This window comes from Dipodomys spectabilis, unplaced genomic scaffold (genome assembly GCF_019054845.1).
Source record: "Dipodomys spectabilis isolate Male_0828 unplaced genomic scaffold, ASM1905484v1 ptg000019l, whole genome shotgun sequence".
Taxonomy (NCBI): domain Eukaryota; kingdom Metazoa; phylum Chordata; class Mammalia; order Rodentia; family Heteromyidae; genus Dipodomys; species Dipodomys spectabilis.
Genome location: NW_024870696.1, coordinates 25,412 through 44,827, shown reverse-complemented (window position 1 = coordinate 44,827; position 19,416 = coordinate 25,412). Strand labels below are relative to the sequence as shown.

General features: G+C 40.7%; 1 protein-coding gene across 2 annotated transcripts; it reads left to right on the top strand.

Moving 5' to 3' along the window:
* The first annotated feature begins 1,127 nt into the window (after positions 1–1,127).
* Hsd17b7 (hydroxysteroid 17-beta dehydrogenase 7) lies at positions 1,128–18,403 on the top strand. Of its 2 annotated transcripts, none has more exons than XM_042674323.1 (9): positions 1,128–1,265; positions 2,392–2,523; positions 3,949–4,041; positions 6,133–6,247; positions 7,719–7,913; positions 10,680–10,784; positions 11,479–11,535; positions 14,703–14,801; positions 17,227–18,403. In XM_042674323.1, exons 1-9 carry the CDS (start codon positions 1,231–1,233, stop codon positions 17,326–17,328), a joined length of 933 nt encoding a protein of 310 aa, XP_042530257.1. In that variant the 5' UTR covers positions 1,128–1,230; the 3' UTR covers positions 17,329–18,403. The 2 variants fall into 2 exon arrangements, with proteins under 2 accessions (XP_042530257.1, XP_042530256.1); XM_042674322.1 differs by having other exon boundaries at positions 2,320–2,523; positions 17,227–18,401.
* The last annotated feature ends 1,013 nt before the right edge of the window (positions 18,404–19,416 follow it).

Sequence of the window (19,416 nt, the reverse complement as noted above, 5' to 3'; positions counted from 1 at the left end):
CACCTCTCCCCCCTCCTCCTCCTCTCCCTCCTCTCCCCCCTCCCCTTCCTCTCCCCCCTCCCCTTCCTCTCCCCCCCTCTCCCACCCCTCCCCTTCCTCTCCCCCCCTCTCCCACCCCTCCCCCTCCTCTCCCCCCTCCCCCTCCTCTCCCCCTCCCCTTCCTCTCCCCCCTCCCCCTCCTCTCCCCCTCCCCTTCCTCTCCCCCCTCCCCCTCCCCTTCCTCTCCCCCCTCCCCTTCCTCTCCCCACCTCTCCCATTTAAGCCACAGCTCCACTTCTGATTGTCGGTAGTTATCTGGAGACAGGAGTTTCAGGGCGTTCTGCCAGAACTTCTGGCTCTTCAGATCTGAGCCTCCTGAGTTCGCAGGATCGTGGGAGTGAGGACTGTCGCCTGGCCCTAAAGACGGTTCTTCACGGAGGAGGGAGTCTGGGATCCGCCGCGGGATCGACGCCGGCCCGAAAGGAGCAGAGAGTCCTGGAACCTCATCCCCTGGGTTCAGCCCTTTCTTCTAACTTAATTCTGGCCCCAACTCCATATTCCTTAGGCGAGACTCCGGGAGTCACAGTGGGTCCGCGTCCGCCGGCTCCGCAGCGCGCGCGCGCTCCCGGCTCCCGCCGGCTCCGCAGCGCGCGCGCGCTCCCGGCTCCCGCCGGCTCCGCAGCGCGCGCGCGCTCCCGGCTCCCGCCGGCTCCGCAGCGCGCGCGCGCTCCCGGCTCCCGCCGGCTCCGCAGCGCGCGCGCGCTCCCGGCTCCCGCCGGCTCCGCAGCGCGCGCGCGCTCCCGGCTCCCGCCGGCTCCGCAGCGCGCGCGCGCTCCCGGCTCCCGCCGGCTCCGCAGCGCGCGCTCCCGTCGGCTCCGCAGCGCGCGCTTCCGGCTGCGCGCTCTTCCGGAGGTGGAGGCGCGCTCACCTTACGACAAACACCCCACGACCCACACGCCGCGCCCGCGACACCCGAATCGCCCTGGGTGGACCCCTGCGCGAGCCGGAGAGGCGGGGCCTTCCGGGATTGGTTGAGACGTACAGCATCACGAAGCTCCGCCCCTCGTCTCATCGGATGTGGTTTTAGCTGGCACGGCTCAGAGTGGATGACGTTAAGAGAGGAGGTCCCTTCCTGGTCTCTGATTGGTGGGAATGCGAGTGGGAATGGCGGGGAGGTAGGGCCTAGGACTTGGGGTTTATGACAGCTGAGTCCAGCGCCCGGAGAACCTCCCAGCCTTGAAGCAGGCGAAGATGCGAAAGGTGGTTTTGATCACGGGCGCGAGCAGGTGAGGACTCCAGGTTGCAGAGGCCGAGTTTAAGAACCTACTCGACTCTGCCCCGCCTGACTGGGGGACTCGGGTCCAGATCCTCTATTCGCTGCGTCTCTCGTTCGTGTGTGTGTGTGCATGCGTGTGTGTGTGCATGTGTGTGTCTGTGTGTCTGTGTCTGTGCGTCTGTGTGTGTGCATGTGTGCCCTGTTCTTTGGGTGCGTCTGATGCTTTCTATGTTTCAGGTGTGTAAAGAAGGATTGATTGTTTCTTTCACACTTATTGTGATTTGTGCAATTGTGCACATGTATGCCATACTCTTATTGAGAGGGGGAACAAATTCTAGACTTTTAGGAGATTCTGTTGGACTGTATTCAGCTTAAGTCTTGGAAGAGGACTTAGAACCCAGCTTTTCACTGCTATCATTCCAGCTGGTCTGACTGCTCTCTCCATCTACTGGGCATTTTTATAATATCCTTTTGAAATTTATTTAAAGTCTTCCAGAAGTGTATGACTTCCTGCTTCGCTTTTCTGGCTCCCACCTATTATTATTCTTATCTTCTGCTTAGTCATGCTGAGGTCATCCTCTTTCCATTGGTTATTCAACATAGTAGTTGAGGAGATTTGACCTGCCACATTCCTAATCTGTCTTCTGAGACCCTCATCCATCCCTGTATTCCTGGTGTTCTTTGTAATGGGATGGTACCTATAGATGGAGGAGCCCTCACCCATGAGGAACATAGACAGCAAAGAAAACATGCATACAGATACAGCTAACATGATGTTCTTTTATTTTTAAACACTTTCTGGTGCTATATTGACTCACTTTTATGAAAACATAGTAAGTGTAAATAAAATACTTACACAGTATAAATTGAACTTATTTTGGAATGAGAGAAACAAACTGGGTTATCATCCTGTGCAGTGAGTATTAGATTGGGGAATGCCTCATTTTGAATGTTTGAATATTTTCTGTGTGCCTGGTGTCCACTGAAGCTCAAATTGACCAGAGAGAAATACCTTCATTTGGCATCTCAATGAACCACATTCTGGATCCACATTGTCTTCCCAGTGGCATTGGCCTAGCTCTTTGCAAGAGACTGCTGGCTGAGGATGATGAGCTTCACCTATGTCTGGCATGCAGGAACATGGGCAAGGCAGAAGCTGTCTGTGAAGCTCTGTTGGCCTCTTACCCCACCGCTGAAGTCAGCACTGTACAAGTAGATGTCAGCAATTTGAAGTCAGTGATCTGGGCTGCCAAAGAGTTAAAGCAAAGGTATGTCTTATTGACAGATTTTTTTCTCTGTAAATATGTAGTGTACCATTTAGTAAAATAAGGCAGGATAAGAAAGCCTGAATAAGGAACAAGTACAATATAAGATGTTATTCTAAGCTGGACACTGATGGCTCATGCCTATAATCCTAGCTACTCAGGAGGCTAAGATCTGAGGCTTGTAGTTTGATTCTAGACCTGGTTGGAAAGTCTCAATTAACCAGCAAAAAAGTGCAAAGTGGAGCTGTGGCTCATGTTATAGAGCGCCAGTACGTCTTGTTCTAGTAGACAGGTGAAAGTTGAAAGTGATTTCAGTTTCATCCAGAGTAAAGCAACTGTGTCAATCATTTCATTTTTAAGTATATAGTAAGTATATTCTTTTACTGAAGCCAGAACTTAATTTGGAGCTTTGATGCACTATTTATTCCTTGCTAAGTATTTCATCATCATGCCTAGCAAAACAGGTGGCAATCCATACAGGAAAGTTGGTGAACCAGATAATGGAGCGAGCAACCAACAGTAGGTGGAAACATTGTCTTTGTGACACTTGAAGTGATGACCCAGTGGTACCACAGCATTTTAAATATTCAGCTTAGTAATCAGCCCCATTTGGTTGTTAATAATTTGTAAGATGATCAAAAAATAATTCTGTGTCATCCATACTGCCAACTATATAATATATTTCAAGGCCAACTTTTAGTATCTATGGCCTTGTCCTGGGTTCTACAGAGGACACTGTGTGGTGCCTAGAATTCTGGGATGTGTTCTGAATGTGCATGGTGTCTGTGAGCATCATGGAGTCAGGTTCTACTTGTCTTACTAGTTTAAAAGGGACCTACTTAGATAAAGGCTCATGTAGGTTTAACAATGTAAAGATCCCATAACAGTCTTCTCCAAGAGCCTACTGAGAATACCTTACCCCCTTCAGTGTTATAATTCCCTTGTTTTACAGAGAACTTTGATCATTTCATGATATATAGCCCCAGTCCATGACACTGAATACTTTCCACATAAGTCTTTGGTTTTGTCAGATGTCTTAGCATTCAGATTCCAGCACTGATAGATTAGGTTAGGTATGCTAAACATTATGTATAATTTATATATCAATTATGGATAATGTGGATTTTTTAAACTCAAAAAGCATTGGTAGCACCGTGGTAGAAGAATTTGTTTATAGGGAAGATTGGACTTCCAAGTCTATGGGAGTGGCCATGGATTAAAAAAAAGATACTAAGATATTTATTGTAGCTAAAGAAAAACTGTTGATTAGGAATGAAGGGCATGTTGCAATTCAGATGTTATTTAGCAAGCAGTGGCCATTGAAATGTGCTCAGAATCTTTTCTGTCCCCAGATTTTTGGCATTCTAGAGAGAGTATACAGTCTTATCTTGGTTATTCTGAATGTCTTATTTGATGTTTTTCTTGCAGGTTTCAAAGATTAGATTATGTATATCTAAATGCTGGGATCATGCCTAATCCACAGCTAAATGTCAAAGCAGTTTTGTCTAGCCTCTTTTCAAGGTAATTTCATTTTCTAGGTGAACTGATTGAAAGGAAGATGCTCACTTTTCTGCCAAAAAATTTTGCCTTTGGTGGGCTGAGTTGGGGGATGGAAAGTAAGAGGGTATTGCAAACGATAATGACATAGGAGGGGATCCAACCATGGTGTGAAGGAAGAGCACTCGCTCATCTTCTGTGCCAAATACACAGGATTCCATGGTATTCCATGTCACATGGTCAGATGTTTCAGGATCTCAGTTCTGGATACTTGAATGTGCCTGTTAGCAAGAACATTTCTAACTTAGGCAGAGTTCTCAGACTCTAGAACCCAGGAAGGCTGTTTTGGAGAAGTACCTGTCCTTCAGTGCTCTGTCCACTAGGTTGAGGAAGTGTAGGGAAGTGATGTCTACTGCAAGAGTGTCAACACACATTGCTATAGTGGTTTTCAGACATGTTTACCCAAAAGCCAGAGTAAAAAGTAAGTCTTATTATGCAGCCCGCCATACTTACCCGCCATACTTTTCTTGCTACACTGATACTTTGCCACACTGATACTTTGCTTTACTTTTCTTCCATGGAAACACAAAGACCAAGGATCTATGACACACACTTGTAATCCAGCTAACTTGGGAAGTAGAGGTCAGGAAGATCATGGTTTGAGGCCAGACCATGAAAAACTTGTGAGACCCCCCCCCCCCATCTCAATCAATAGCTGAGTGTGATGGTATGTGCATGTCATTCCAGCTACATGGGAGGCTGAGATAGGGAGGATTATGGATCTAGGCCAGCCCAGACCTATAAAAATTTTTCTGATACCCCATCTCAACAGAAAAAAAACTAGGCATAGTGGTATACACTTGTCATTCCAGCTAAATTGGGAAATGTGTAGATGGGATTGTGGTCAATGCTGACCTTGGCCAAAAGTGAGACCCTATCTCAAAAATAACCAGAGAGATGGGCCTGGGAAGGTGGCTCAGTGGTAAAGCGCTTGCCTTGCGTGCATGAGGCCCTGGGGTCGATTCCTCAGCATCACACAAGCAAAAAGAAAAGAGCCAGAAGTGGTGCTGTGGCTCAAGTGGTAGAGTGCTAGCCTTGAGCTGAAGAGCTGAAGAGCTGAGGAACAGCGCCCAGGTCCAGAGTTCAGGCCCCACGACTAGACCCCCCCTCAAAAAAAAAATAGCCAGAGAGAACTGGGCTCTGGTGGCTTCTCCCTGTAATTCTAGTTACTCAGGAAGGAGTCTGAGATCTGAGGTTAACAGTTTGAATCCAGGCAGGAGAGTCTGTTAGATTCATATCACCAAATAACTACTTAAAAAAAAAGCAGGATATGGAGCTCAAAAGGTAGAGTGCTAGCCTTGAGCAAAAAAACCTCAGGGATAGCACCCAGGCCCTGAGTTCAAGCCCTAGGACTAGCATTGAACAACCAACCAGAAAACACTCACACACACACACACACACACACACACACACACACACACACACACACACACACACACACACACACACCACACACACTCAGAGCAAAAAGGGTTAGGGTTGTGAACTCAGAGTGGTAGATTACCTTACCTACCAAAGTGTGATGACTTGAGTTCAAACCTTAGTACCACCAAAACCAAAACAATATACAAATGTTACGCTAGTTTTGGATTACTAAATTGATCTCATAGCAAACCCCTGTATTTAATAATTCCTAATGAGGAATAACCTTAAAAATTCCAGCAGTTAAATATATTTGGTGCAAGTGAAGATTTTTTTTTTTCTTACTGGCATAGCTATCAATTCTTTAAGACAGTGCACTTGTAATCTGAGTTAGAAGCAGGTAAAGAGAGTGTTGGAAACAGGATATTGAGAGACTTGGGTTTCTTTTGGTATTATAAACTGTAAAGTTTGTAAGTTTATCTGAATTGGGGGAGAAGAGAGTGTTTCATATCTTATTGAATACAATCATCTGATCGGAGAGCTTAGTCCTCTTTTATTCCTGTCATTATAGAAGCAGTGAAGATAGTGTGTGCATGTGTTGGTGGGGTGGAATTTGAGCTGGGTTGCAGAGGAAGTGCCTTCAGTGATCAGTCAGAGATGCTTTGAAAATGACCCCTCTGTCTTTTGTTTCAGAAATGTGATTCACGTGTTTTCTACAGCTGAAGGACTGTTGACCCAGCATGACAGAGTCACCGTGGATGGGTTGCAGGAGGTTTTTGAAACCAATGTCTTTGGCCACTTTGTGCTGGTAAAACAACTTTGGGCTTGCTAAACCTATCCTTGGTGCTCTAGTCATGAGGGTTTGCATGGAGATATTACAGTAATGTATTGTTCAGTTTCCTCTATGATTCATGCTTTGTATTAGTATGGTCCAGTCCTCCAAGTCAATGACATTGCTGCATTCTTCTTCTTCACTAAACTCCAGACCTTACTCAAATTGCTCAATTTTTGCCTCTTGTCCCGTTTTCAGTTCTGGGATTTCATCCAAGACACCACATTACTTTAGTAGTCCAATCTCCCCAGGCCCTTCTAGGTTTTGAGGTTCTGAGGACAGTTTTTAGATTGTTGCTCAGGTATTTTGTAGACTGTGCCTCAGGTGGGATTTGCTAAAGTCTGTCTTATTATTACACTGGGGAATCTGTTTCAGGAAGAGGACGGTAGAACTGAAGCACCATTCTCATTTCAGTATACACAGTCATTGATACTCACGTCTGTCCCATAGTTTGAGGTAGTGTTTGTCTTCTCCATTGTAATTCAGTATACACAGTCGTTGATACTCACCTTGGTCCCATAGTTAGAGGTAGTGTTTGTCTTCTCCATTGTAATTCAGTATACACAGTCGTTGATACTCACGTCTGTCCCATAGTTTGAGGTAGTGTTTGTCTTCTCCATTGTAATTCAGTATACACAGTCGTTGATACTCACGTCTGTCCCATAGTTAGAGGTAGTGTTTGTCTTCTCCATTGTAAAGTCATTCCTTTTCTTTCTCCTTTTCCCTCCTGTACTCTTTGTAAGAAAGTTACAGTGCATAGCCCTCACTTATGGGTTTGTGATACACTTCCTTAAGGGTGATTATCTCTGTAAACTATTTGAAATTTTTCTGCAAAGGAGATTTGTCTCTTCTCCATGTTTTAAATATGTATTCAATCATTCTGATATTCATATGGGTAATAGATGCATATTTGCTATTTCTGAAGTTGCAAATAATCTGCATTTTTTCATTTGACATTTCTACCTCTCGGACATACCCCATCATTATTGTTTTCTGCTTTTGTTTTGAGCATTTGTCTTGCTTTTAGGCCCTCGATGGTGCTCCAGGCTGATTTTTGTATGTTTCCTAAGTTAGTTCTGGAGTTAGTTTCTCTAGGGCGATCCAATTACTGTTACTGGAGAATGGTTACTAGAGATCAAGGTCTAGAATTTGTTATTACTGAAATGTCCATTGATTCTAGACCTTCTGGATGAAGACGATAAGTATATGCAGACTAATCCCCAGGTGTGTGCATATTTATAAGTATTTCACACTAGATGTGAGTTACTCTTGATGTTGCTAACCCTAGTCATTCTAGCCTTCTCCTCTTGCCACACTTGTTTCCTCTCCTTCCATTCACTTACTTAATTATTTCATTTCAGTATATATAGATAATAGTATCAAAATCGTTACCTTATACCCTTTAGTAGATTTTGAACAGTTTTGTATTTTTTTTTCTTGCACTCAGATTCGGGAACTGGAACCTCTCCTGTGTTATAGTGACTGTCCATCTCAGCTCATCTGGACATCATCACGTAATGCAAAGAAATCAAATTTCAGCCTTGAAGATATCCAGCACAGGAAAGGCCAGGAGCCCTACAGCTCTTCCAAATATGCCACTGACCTTCTGAATGTGGCTCTGAACAGGAACTTCAACCAGAAGGTTCGGCCTGCCTCCATGATACAGAAATAACAGTGCAGTGTTTTCTGATTTAACTACTGATTTCTTAGAACTAACTATTGTAATGTAGGCTAAGTTGGTGTACATAAAAGCTTTAAGGCACAGATACTTCTTGTCTTTTAGGCATATGTGGTTCATTTATCATTCTATAATCTTCAGGAACTCTTCTGTCTGCCAATAGAATAACACCACTGACTAGCAACAGCCACTGTTTAAGTACTTGATATTTCAGTTGCTATATTCTCTGTATATTTTATATTTGGTACTTTCTCTGTTGTAACTAGGTGGGTCTAATTGTTCCTATTTTCAGATATAAGTGTGTGTGTGTATGGATGTGTCTACATATATATGTATGTGTGGGTAAGTGTGTTTATCACATGTGAAGGTGCATATTACATGGATAGGCCTTGTGGGTATGTGTCTATGTGTATGAGCAGATATGGGGGATATATGAAATGTTTGTATACGTGTAGATTTATGAGTGTCTTATTCGTACATTGACTGTTATCATAGCATGGGTTCAGTGTATTGATCCACTTATGAGCCTTCTGCTGACATTTTTTTCTTTTCTTTTCTTTTTTTTGGGGGGTCCGGTCGTGGGGTCTGAACTCTGGGCCTGGGTGCTGTCCCTCAGCTCTTCAGCTCAAAGCTAGTGCTCTACCACTTGAGCCACAGTGCCACTTCCGGCTTTTTTCTTTTTGCTTATGTGGTACTGAGGAATCGAACCTAGAGTCTCATGCATGCAAGACAAGCGCTCTACCACTGAGCCACCTTCCCAGTCCTGCTGACATTTTTTTCTTCAGTCAGGTAATGAGTGCATTTCTTTTTGAACAATGGTACTCCTCCTGACATTTCTTAAGATAAATGAAAACTTGCTCATTATTATTCTTTTGTAGTCTGGAAATTTCCTTCTAAAATGTGAGGGTAAGCTTGTCCTTCCATAAAAAGCTCTGGGATTTTTGGGGCTGGGATGATGGCTCAGCGGTAGAGTGCTTGCCTTATATGCATGAGCCCTGGGTTCGATTTCTCAGCACCCCATAAGCAGAAAAAGCTGGAAGTGGTGCTGTGGCTCAAGTGGTAGAGTACTAGCTTTGAGCTGAAGAGCTGAGGGACAGCACCCAGGCCCACAGTTCAGGCCCCATGACGGACAAAAAAAAAAAAAAAAAGCTCTGGGATTTTTTTAGTTAATGTTGCTCTATCCTAAAATATTGGGGTTGGTTTCCAACACTCTGTGACTATTCTGGGCCTAGAGGAAAGAAGAAATGTAGAAAGATCTACATTAGAGGATTTCTGCTGAAGCCTTCTATTGTTGGAATCCTAGTCAGGTTCTGTATTGCTACCCTGGAGATTTTAATCATGCAGCAATGGTCCCCCAAGCAATCCATATGCATTCTCAGGATGAACACAATTTTAATATTAATTACCAACTCATATAAATTCTTGAGATTCGCAAGAATTCTGTTTATTCCCATGTAATAAGCATGTGGAGAAACTACAATCTTGGCTAAGACTATTTATTTATTTTGCTTAATCAACATGTTGAAACTCCTGGATTTTAGTTCAAAGACTAACCATTTAGGGCAAAATAGTTCCTAACTGCTCCTAGAGATTTCTTAGTATAAGATTTTTTTAAAAGCTATCTTTGGTGCAAGATATATTATTCTCCTGGACAGAACATTTGAGCTATAATGATGAATCTTGTCTCTTGACTTTTGCTCAGATGATTGTTGATTTTCTTGATCCTGACAAAGATAAGCTGTATCTGGGACTTTCCAGGTTCTGCAGTCCTAATTAATGGAAGGAAACCTTCCATATTTTGTGGGCCAGGTGATTTTTGTCCATCTGTGTTGTACCAGCACTTCCTACTTCCTATTTAAAGGAAAAGAATGAGATTAAAAATAAAGATATAAGTTAAAGTATAAAAAGCAATAGAAAATGGAGCAAAAAGTATACTAACTAAAATAGTAAAAGTTTAGGGCTGACTGCACGTGACCTAGAGCCCTTCTTGTTAACATAAGCTCAGTTAGGTAGGGCTCTCTTCCTAGAACAGAACTTTCTATAATGATGAATCCAAGGTTAAGGATCTGATTTACAGATCTTCTAATAATAGACGTTTGTTCCCTTTCTACACTAGGAAAATCCATCTCAGGAGAGAGGTATGGGTCTTTTGTACCTACAGGGAAACTACATGTACTCTAGGCTTAGCTATCCATATTTACTAGATTGGAAACTTTTTGAATGCAAAGATTGTATTCAGAGTATTTTTATCTTAAGTGCTAATTAGGATTCATAAACTGATCTTCCATTAATCTAACACCAAGTAAAACCTAGGTATCCGAGTCTCACTTCCTCCTTCCCCCAGCTTCGAGATTGGCTGTTCTTTATAAAATAAGTTTCTTGAGAATAGAGACTTTATCTTATTGATTTTTATATCCTCTTCCTGGATTATCAGCACATGATTTTTTTAAGCATTCATTTTCTCTATACTGTATAGCTTTTAAAAATATTTTTTATTTTCTGAACTTCAAAAGGTTGTACAAGAGGGTTACAATTTAATATTTCATCTAAGTATCCAATCAGCACATTATTCTTAAGCTAAAATAGTCTACTCTATTTTAAGGATACCTCATAGCATAAATTCTTGGCTTTCTGGCTTATATGTGCGTAGCTTTTATATTAACTTATATAGTTAAACAGAGATAATACATGTGAAATTAAAATCTTACTATGCCCCCTTCCTGCTCCCAGGGTCTATATTCTAGTGTGGTGTGCCCAGGAACAGTAATGACCAATCTAACTTATGGAATTCTACCCCCCTTTGTGTGGACACTGTTGCTGCCAATAATATGGATGGTGAGTAATGAATACTTTTTTTAATAGTTGAGAAATGATTAAGGAAATCAAACCAGGAGGTGGCAGATTTCGACTTGAACTCAAACCAGGAGGTGGCAGATTTCGACTTGAACTTTTGGATGTTACTTTATGTAGTCTGTTTCATACTCCCTTGGTGTTAATGTTATTCTAGTACCTACGTAGCTGCTTCTCTTGAAAATGAGCTTTTAGTCATGCACTACAGATTCCAGGAGTTGCATACTCATTTAATTTTGGGAAGCTACATTAAGAAATGTTAAGCTGGATTTCTTTGAGATTTCAGTATGGTCCTGTTCATTAAATGTTCTCAAGGACAGGATGATTGTACATTTTATGACCTATTGTATTTCATTTGTTTATTTTGTTGTTTTAAGCATCTCACCAGTTCACTGTTTCTTCAGCACACATTGGAAAATGCTTTTGTTAGGAAATGTATCTCCTATTAAGTGCCAGAAAGAAAGTTTTCTCCATTATGGAAGGCATAGGAAAAATATCAGAAATAAAGATGTTTTATGCTGAAAGTATTTGACTTGTAGAGGTAGAAATGAAGTGAACTTTTTGATACTCAGAAATCCTAGTTTATCATTAGAAATGTGAGTTTTTTCATTAAGATGTAAGTGGATAGTTCTTTTGTGACTGTTTTAAACTACTTCAAAATGTCTGTTCTTTTCCTCAGCTTCGCTTTTTTGCAAACGCTTTCACTTTGACACCATACAACGGAGCGGAAGCACTGGTAAGTTAGTTACTAAAGAGTTTAGAGCTTCTCTAATGGTTTAGTGGATATGAACTCTTAAGTTTACTGAAAAGGTTAAAAAAACAACAAGCTCTGTGGGTTATTACAGTTCTGTCTGGGACTGAGGTAGATCATCAGCCTAGATGCAAAGATGAGGAATGAATTTTGAAAGTTTGACATCTACCATAGTATTGGTTACCATGATTATATAAGCAAGATATACCAGCAACTGGGGGATAGACAGCACTGGACGGAGAGACAAAGCAAGATGGTGGCAATGAGTGAGTGATTTCCTTTGGAGGAAGAGAGCCTTGTGGGACAAGAGTAGGAGCAACAATCTCTTATTTCATTACATGAAGTTCCCTTATCCTTTATTAGAAAAACTGGATTTCCTTAGGCCACACATAGCAATGGATTGCTTGTATTTCCATATCAATGGCAAACATTACTTATGAATTTCAGTCCCCCTTTCTCCTGCATTAAAGTGATGCTACTGAGTAGTTTCAAGCTGAAAGGCCCAAAGCCTTATAGACAACCTCCAAGAATAGGTCACAATTGGTATCCAAGATAAAACTCGTCATCTGTCCTTGGCAGAGTCTGGTTGAATTGCAGTTGGGTTAAAGTCAGTTCTTTCTGTGTTCCCTCCTTCCTTTGAGCTCCTTCAGGATTTTTTGCTCATCATCCTGGGAACTTGAGGGTCTTGTGTTATAATGTCAAGTTTAGTAGAATCTTAAATTTGGACTGAGTTTAATTTAACTGAGGAAAATAAGAAGGGATTGGCTTGGAGCTCTTGCTTTGGTAGGTATCACAGAATCAAATGTATTTCCTGTAGGACTGGCGGTAGAAGTTATGTGCTTTTAGAATATATTTTAATTGCTTCTTAATATAATCCATAGAAGTATTAATTTGTAGTCCTTTAGAGGAATATTCATTCTGCACATCTGTGGCACTGAAATCAAGTCTGAAGGTCAAGACTGTTCAGGGTCAGTGTGGGGGGTGGTATTTGGAAGATGAAAATATATGACTAGCATTATGTTCAGAAGAAACAAGAATCCATAAATCAGGTAAGCAGGCATCATGTAAGGAGTAATCAGAAAGGAGGGCTAGTGAGGGGCAGGAGAGACTTTTGCTTACTGAGTGGGATTGATCTGGCCTTGGCAGAGGCTGGATTTGAATAGAGTAGGCAGCGTGACTATCATGTTCAAAAAGAAATCATTGTAACCTGGATGTAATTTCCTAAAATGTAGATGGGTAGAAAGCTCTTACCTTAATACCAATCATCTAGGGGTGGTTGTGGGTGCTGGTAGGTATGGTTGCTGATTTTTAAGCACTCAATAGGAGGAAGATCAGTCTCTTTCAGTCTCTGGTGCAGTCTCCTTAAAAGGAGAGAGAGCTTGAGCTTGACCATGAGACACCTAAAGCATATTGTTTAAAAGGGAAGGTGCTAGAAGAGTGGAAGAAAATAGAAAGCTTAGAAATGGCCCACAAATATGTATGATGAAGATGACTTTCCAAAATCAGAGAAATGAGTTGTTGAGTAAATGGTTTCAAAAAGTAGATTGGGATCTTTTCTTATGAAAATAATGTTACAGATGAGTTCAGAGATTAAATATAAAAAAAATAAAATAACAAGAAGGAAATATGAAGCAGTAACTAGTTTCATTGTAGAAACAGTAAAAAACTGAATATTTCAACTAAAAATTTTAAAATTTGTATGTTCCAAAATCCCTACTCTAAATAAAACTCTCAGACTAACAACTGAGTGCAAAAAAAAATATCTGTCACTCATATTCTAGATAAAAGGCTAAGTGTTTTAATAGGTAAGGAGTTTCAGCAGATTAGAAAAACCGACCTATTGAGGTGATGAGCAGAAGACACAATGTTTCTGAACTGTTGCAATAATATGAAAAGATGCTAAAGCTGACTCAGATGAAGAGAAATGTAAATTGAATGTGTAATTATGCTAAACTTGGTGGCTCCTATCTGTAATTCCAGCTATTTTGGAGGCTGAGATAGAAGGATTGCAGTTGGTGGGCCAAGAAAAATAAAAGTTAGTGAGACTTTATCTCAAAGAGCAAATCAGTCATGGAGGTTCCTATCTATAATCCCAGTTACATGGGAGGCAGAGGTAAGAGATCACAATCTGAGGCTGGCCTCTGGCAAAAGCAAGACCTTTCCTGAAAAATAAAGCAAAAGCATTTGAGGATATAGCTCAAGTGGTAGAGTGCCTGTCTAGCAAATACAAAGCTCTAAACTCAAATCCCAGAACTAGCAGAACAAAAGAGACTTTTTAATTAAAAGTTTTTTTTTTAAACTCAGATTAGCAAAGATTAGGAAATTAGACAATGCAATGTATTTGCAAAGGTATGTGGAAATGAGAACTTTTCTAAGTTGTCAGGAGCAAAGTAAGTTACTATAGCTTCATCAAGAGCTCCCTAGCCATGGCTAATCAGAATATTAAGTCCGCATGCTCTTCTCCCAGCAGATCCACTTTGGGTATTTGTTTTACAGATACAGTCTACATTTCATGAGTAGAATTTTGTGGGGTAGAATTTGTAACAAGCAAAGAACGGAAACAGCCTGTATATCTTTAGTTAGAAATAGAGTATGGTAAGCTTTTGGAAAGAATGAAACTGCTCTGCATACATTAATTTGCAAATGTTTCAAATGCTTTCTTTTGACTAAGAGAAAATGATGAATGCTCTTAAATGAATAGATTTTCTCTGCACAATACACAATTTACCACTAAGAGTGGTTGCTTCTAGAAGGGGAACCCAGATGACTGGAAAGTTGGAAAGAGAGAAAAATGTTTTATTTCATGTACATCTTTTGAATGCTGGACAGGCAATTCCCATTATTGCATCAGTGAGTGACTTGTACTTGCTGTGGGATGAACTTAGATTGTCCCTACATAAGTAGTGTATATGCCATGAAATGTGTATGGCAATCAAAGGAAGAAACAGCCAAAGTGTGATGATTCTCTTACCTTCCTTCTTTCTCCGGGTTATCATAGTGATTCATGAAAGTATCCTGGTTACCTGAGGATTTTCAGAAGAATATTTAGGACTTTTTTGAGGGACCCTGCTAGGTACTGGTTGCTAATACCCAACCAGCCTCACTCCCCTGGAGCAGAAGAAACACATCATTGATACATTCTTCCTTTCTAGGTATGGATGTTCCACCAAAAACCCGAGTCTCTCAATCCTCTGACCAAATACATGAGTGCTACCACAGGTTTTGGAAACAATTATGTCACCATGCAGAAGGTAACGGTGTTCACATTTTTCTGCTTGGGTCTTTACTCTGTTCACAGGCCTATTTTTATTTCTTTTTTTTTTAATCTTTTTTTTAAAATTTCAAGGTTGTGTACAGAGGGGTTTCAGTTACATAAGTAAGGTAATAAGTGCATTTCTTGTCTAACTTGTCACCCCTTCCCTTGTTTTTCTCCTATTTTCCCTATCCCCCAACCCGCCCAAAGATGTACAGATCATCTCCAGCCTATTGTCTTGTGAATATCGCTGTTGCATCCCCGCTTGTCCTTTGCCTCACCATTCTGTTGGTCCTCTTCCCCTCCCTAATGCAAATAAACATATATACAATACCAGGATACCAAAATCAAATACAGTGACAACAGGGGATATACCATAGGGGGAAGAACATACAAAAGAAACAAAAAATCACATAGTATATCAAAAACAGCAACAAAGAAAAACCTCTTGTGTCCGTGTCTTGGAGTTCGTTTCGCTTAGCATCATCTTATGTGGTCATACTCTGTTCACAGGCATCCCGATGGCTCATCTTCATTTCTTATTGGTTGTTTTTTATTCCCGGCCTCTGAGCTTTCCAAATCTCATTCTCTCACCTGAACTGTCTGCCCCTTCCTGAGTCTGACTGGCTTCTGTCATCCTTCAGATCTCAGCTTACTCCCATTCTGTAACTCTTTAGACTAGATCAGATGCTTCCTTTGTGGGCTCTTCTGTACATGACCTATGTAGCAGTCCCCTTTGGGTTCTATTGTCAGCCTGTAAGCTCTGTGAGAAGGACTGCTCCTCTCCCCTCCCTCTACACTGCCATATGCCTAGGGGCACTCAGTAAACCCATTGCTAATTGAGGGAAATATGGAGTCTCTTTCTATGTGAAGTTAATTTCCCTTTCAGTATTCAGATTCTGTTTGGGGTAGTTATCAGCTTTATCGATTAATATTTGATAAGACAGGGGATAGAGTCCAGGGAAAAAAAATCATACAAATACTGCATTTTTTAAAGATTCTGTATAATATTCTAAAAAGAAATCAAACAGTCACACATTGGGGCATGAGGAAAGTGTAATTCTCAAATATAAGACCTATTTTGTACTTTTATTGTAAGTGGGTTTACTTTGGCCTCACATTTTTCTCTGCCTAGTTTGCAAGGAGGCATTAGCAGAAATCAGAATTGGATTGAGGCAAATAAGACATCCCAGCTAAACGACGATGAGCAGCAGGGGCTGCTACACCAATAGCAGGAGATCTAAGAAGTGTCATATACATTGATTCTGAGACTATTTATTTATTAAAAGTGAACCATCCATGATTTTTGAAATCTGTCCTTTGGGATACTAGTTTCCTGCAAGCATTTGTAAGATGCTCCAGATGAGTAAATTTGAGGAATGATTCATATTATGCTCCCACTTTTCCATAATTGCACAATTCATCAGCTCAGTAAAGGCTTTGAAAAGTTAAGAAATTGAGATTGAGTGTCGTGGGGCACACCTGTCATCCTAGCACTCAGGAGAGCTGAGACAGAAGAATCATGAGTTCAAGGCTAGCCTGAGCAAACTTAAGTGAGAAGAGAAAAAGACAGACAGAGATTAGGAGTAACTTGTTTAGTACTGATAATCCCAAAATTGTTCTTTGTGAATTTTTTTCCTCTCAAGTTGTACCTAACACTTTAATACCCCAAATTGTACATTTTGTAAATAATAAACTTACTTTTAGGCTCTAAGGGCTTATATGAATGTACTGTCTAGTAACTAAGAAGGACCAATTTATTTATCAATGGGAGGAAATGTTTAATTCTACAAACCACAATATTTCCTTGTCATTCTGTGAAGTTCATTGAAGAAAACATTCTAACCTTTGCTTAGTTTTGAGCAGTTGGATTTCTCCTCTGCTAAAAGATAGAATTGAGTTTCAATATGGAAAAGTACTACTGTAATTGAATACATAGAGATAGCAACTATAAAATATTTTTTAAAAAGTGTCTTTGTGGAAGTGGTGCTATAGCTCAAGCAGTAGAGCGCTCGCCTTGAGCTGAAAAGCTGAGGGACAGCGCTCAGGCCCAGAGTTCAAGCCCCACGACTGACAAAACAAAAAAACAAGCAAAATAACAACAACAACAAAAAAAAAAAACAAGCAAAAGTGTCTTTGTTACCTTTTCAGTTTTGTCAAGGAGCCTGTTTTTGAAATTTAGGCTGTGTTGTTGTGGAGAAAAGATTGCAGCATTTTATAGGTAGGGAGAGTTTGTTTCTCCGATGAGTTAAAATGAAATTTTCTGCTTGAAACACAGGATTATACAATAATAGTGAATTAAACAAGATAGAATCTTGTTTTCTCGCATGTGAAAGCAGGTATGTAGTCTCTGTTCCTTTCCTGTAGGTATACTGTTGGTTTTGTTGTCTTTGTAGTCATCACTATTTTTGCTTCTTTTCCAGATGGACATAGATGAAGACATGGCACAAATATTTTACCAAAACTTACTGGAACTAGAAAAATGTGTGAAGGACACCTTTAGAAAAGCAGATTGCCAGAGATGAAGCACTGAGCACTTCCAAATGCATTCCAGGGCATATGGCTCTGTGTGTGGCATTTGTAAAACAGGGTGCAATGATCTTTCTCCCTTCCTTCCAGAATTATCTCCAGGACTTGATGTGTGCATGTGTGTTTGTATGTGCACATGAGAGAAAGATCAGGGAAATGCTCCCCAGAATGGTGTTATTCACCCAGGAGAATGTTTGTTTGTATTGTTCTGCCAAGTGGGATGCATATTAGAGTTCATCTTTAGTAATTATGACACAGGCACACCTGAGACCCACTTTTGATCTGCCCTGGCAGGACAGGGGACTGCTCACTCTCTGAGCAGTACTTTCAGCTATATCTCTTTCCTGATGAGCAATATTTTCCCCCATGGTCTTCTGATTTATTTCCTTTTCCAAGCTGCTTCTAAAAAATCCTTAAGATTGGCAGAAACTAAACAATGGCAACGTGGCCAGTACTCATGTGATTAATCACAGAAAGAAAACATGTGTCTCTCAATTACTTGAATTATTATTCTTAAGAGTATTTTTTATTGCTGTTGGCTCAGTGTATGCCAACACTGGGCTCAGTTCTCCACATTTTCTGGTATGTTCACTAGGGATCAACTCATTTTCATACTCAGGATTTTTATAGCTATCAACTTGTAGCATAAAATTATTTACTCACATGAAGTTTCAACAGAAGTTTCTAAATGAATAACTGTTAGTCATAGATCTGCTGGTATAAGGGGCACTATGATAGTAGAAAAGAAGTGATTAAATTAATTTACATGTGTCAGATAATTAAGCAAAACTAAATCTTAAACGGGCCACATCCCAGTCTCATTGATCACCTAAACAGTATGTTAAAATGAGTACGTTTTCTTTTTCTATCAATGATATCAACATAACACCTGAAATGTAATAAAGTCAGTTTGTTTTTGAATGACTAAATACAAATGAGCAATGTCACATAATTTCCCCCACAAGTTAAGTGGGAAGTGTTTCAACTTCAGGTTTTCTAATTCTGTTGAATTTTTTTCTTTATGAAGCTAGACATTCTACAAGTGGAGATGAGGGCTATTCCCGTGGGACCCCTGGGTCTTTTGAGAGGGAAATGAAACTGAGAGGGGGCCTGGTTTTCGCTCTCCTATTTGCTCCACCCAAGCCCCTCAACCACTGTGATCCCATTCTTCTGCAAAGAAGAATGGTATTTGTCTCTCTGCTTCTCTACTTATGGGTATGGAGAGATAAGATAATGCAATAATGTACATCCAAGAATGAATAGCTTTGTTCAAAGAATAATGATGATCTTATTTTGCTTAGAGATTAGTAGGACAGGATGTCCTAGTTCAGGTGCTGCAGTGTAATGTAAGGCACTGAGTGACCACTGATCACCTGATTGAGGCTAAAGTAAAATCTTTAGACAGAAGTTTTAGCCTTTAATCTTAGTGATTTCACCTCTTAAAAAAAAAGCCAACAAAACAACTACGAGAAGGTATACTTGATATACTAGACAGCACAAGTGTGATAAACAAAAGCAATCATGATAAAAGAAATTTAGAACATTCATTCAGGTAAGTTTTAAATATTTGCTTTGCACAACAATAATAAAAAAGGACAAGTTTCAAGAAAAAGAAGGACAGAAATATGGGAAGTGGGAGAATTGATTAGAATTGAGGCATTCTCAGTGTTCTTCAGAAGGAAGGTACATATTGATTAAACTTAGACATTAACATTCATGATGTAGCTACTAACTGTTTTTTTTTGTCGGTCATGGGACTTGAACTCTGGGCTTGAGTACTGTCCCTCAGCTCTTCAGCTCAAGGCTAGGGCTCTACCATTTGAGCTACAGCACCACTTCTGGTTTTCTGGTGGTTTATTGAAGATAAGAGTTTCACGGACTTTTCTGCCTGGGCTGGCTTTGAACCATGATCCTCAGATCTCAGCCTCCTGAGTAGCTAGGATTACAGGCGTGAGCCACCGGCATCCGGTGCTACTAACTTTTTAATGATAACCTTACAATGCAGAAACAAAACATTTCCTAGACCAGTATAAGTTAAAATAAGGATAAGGAAAATCCCTGCCACCTAAATTAGAATGGAAGGA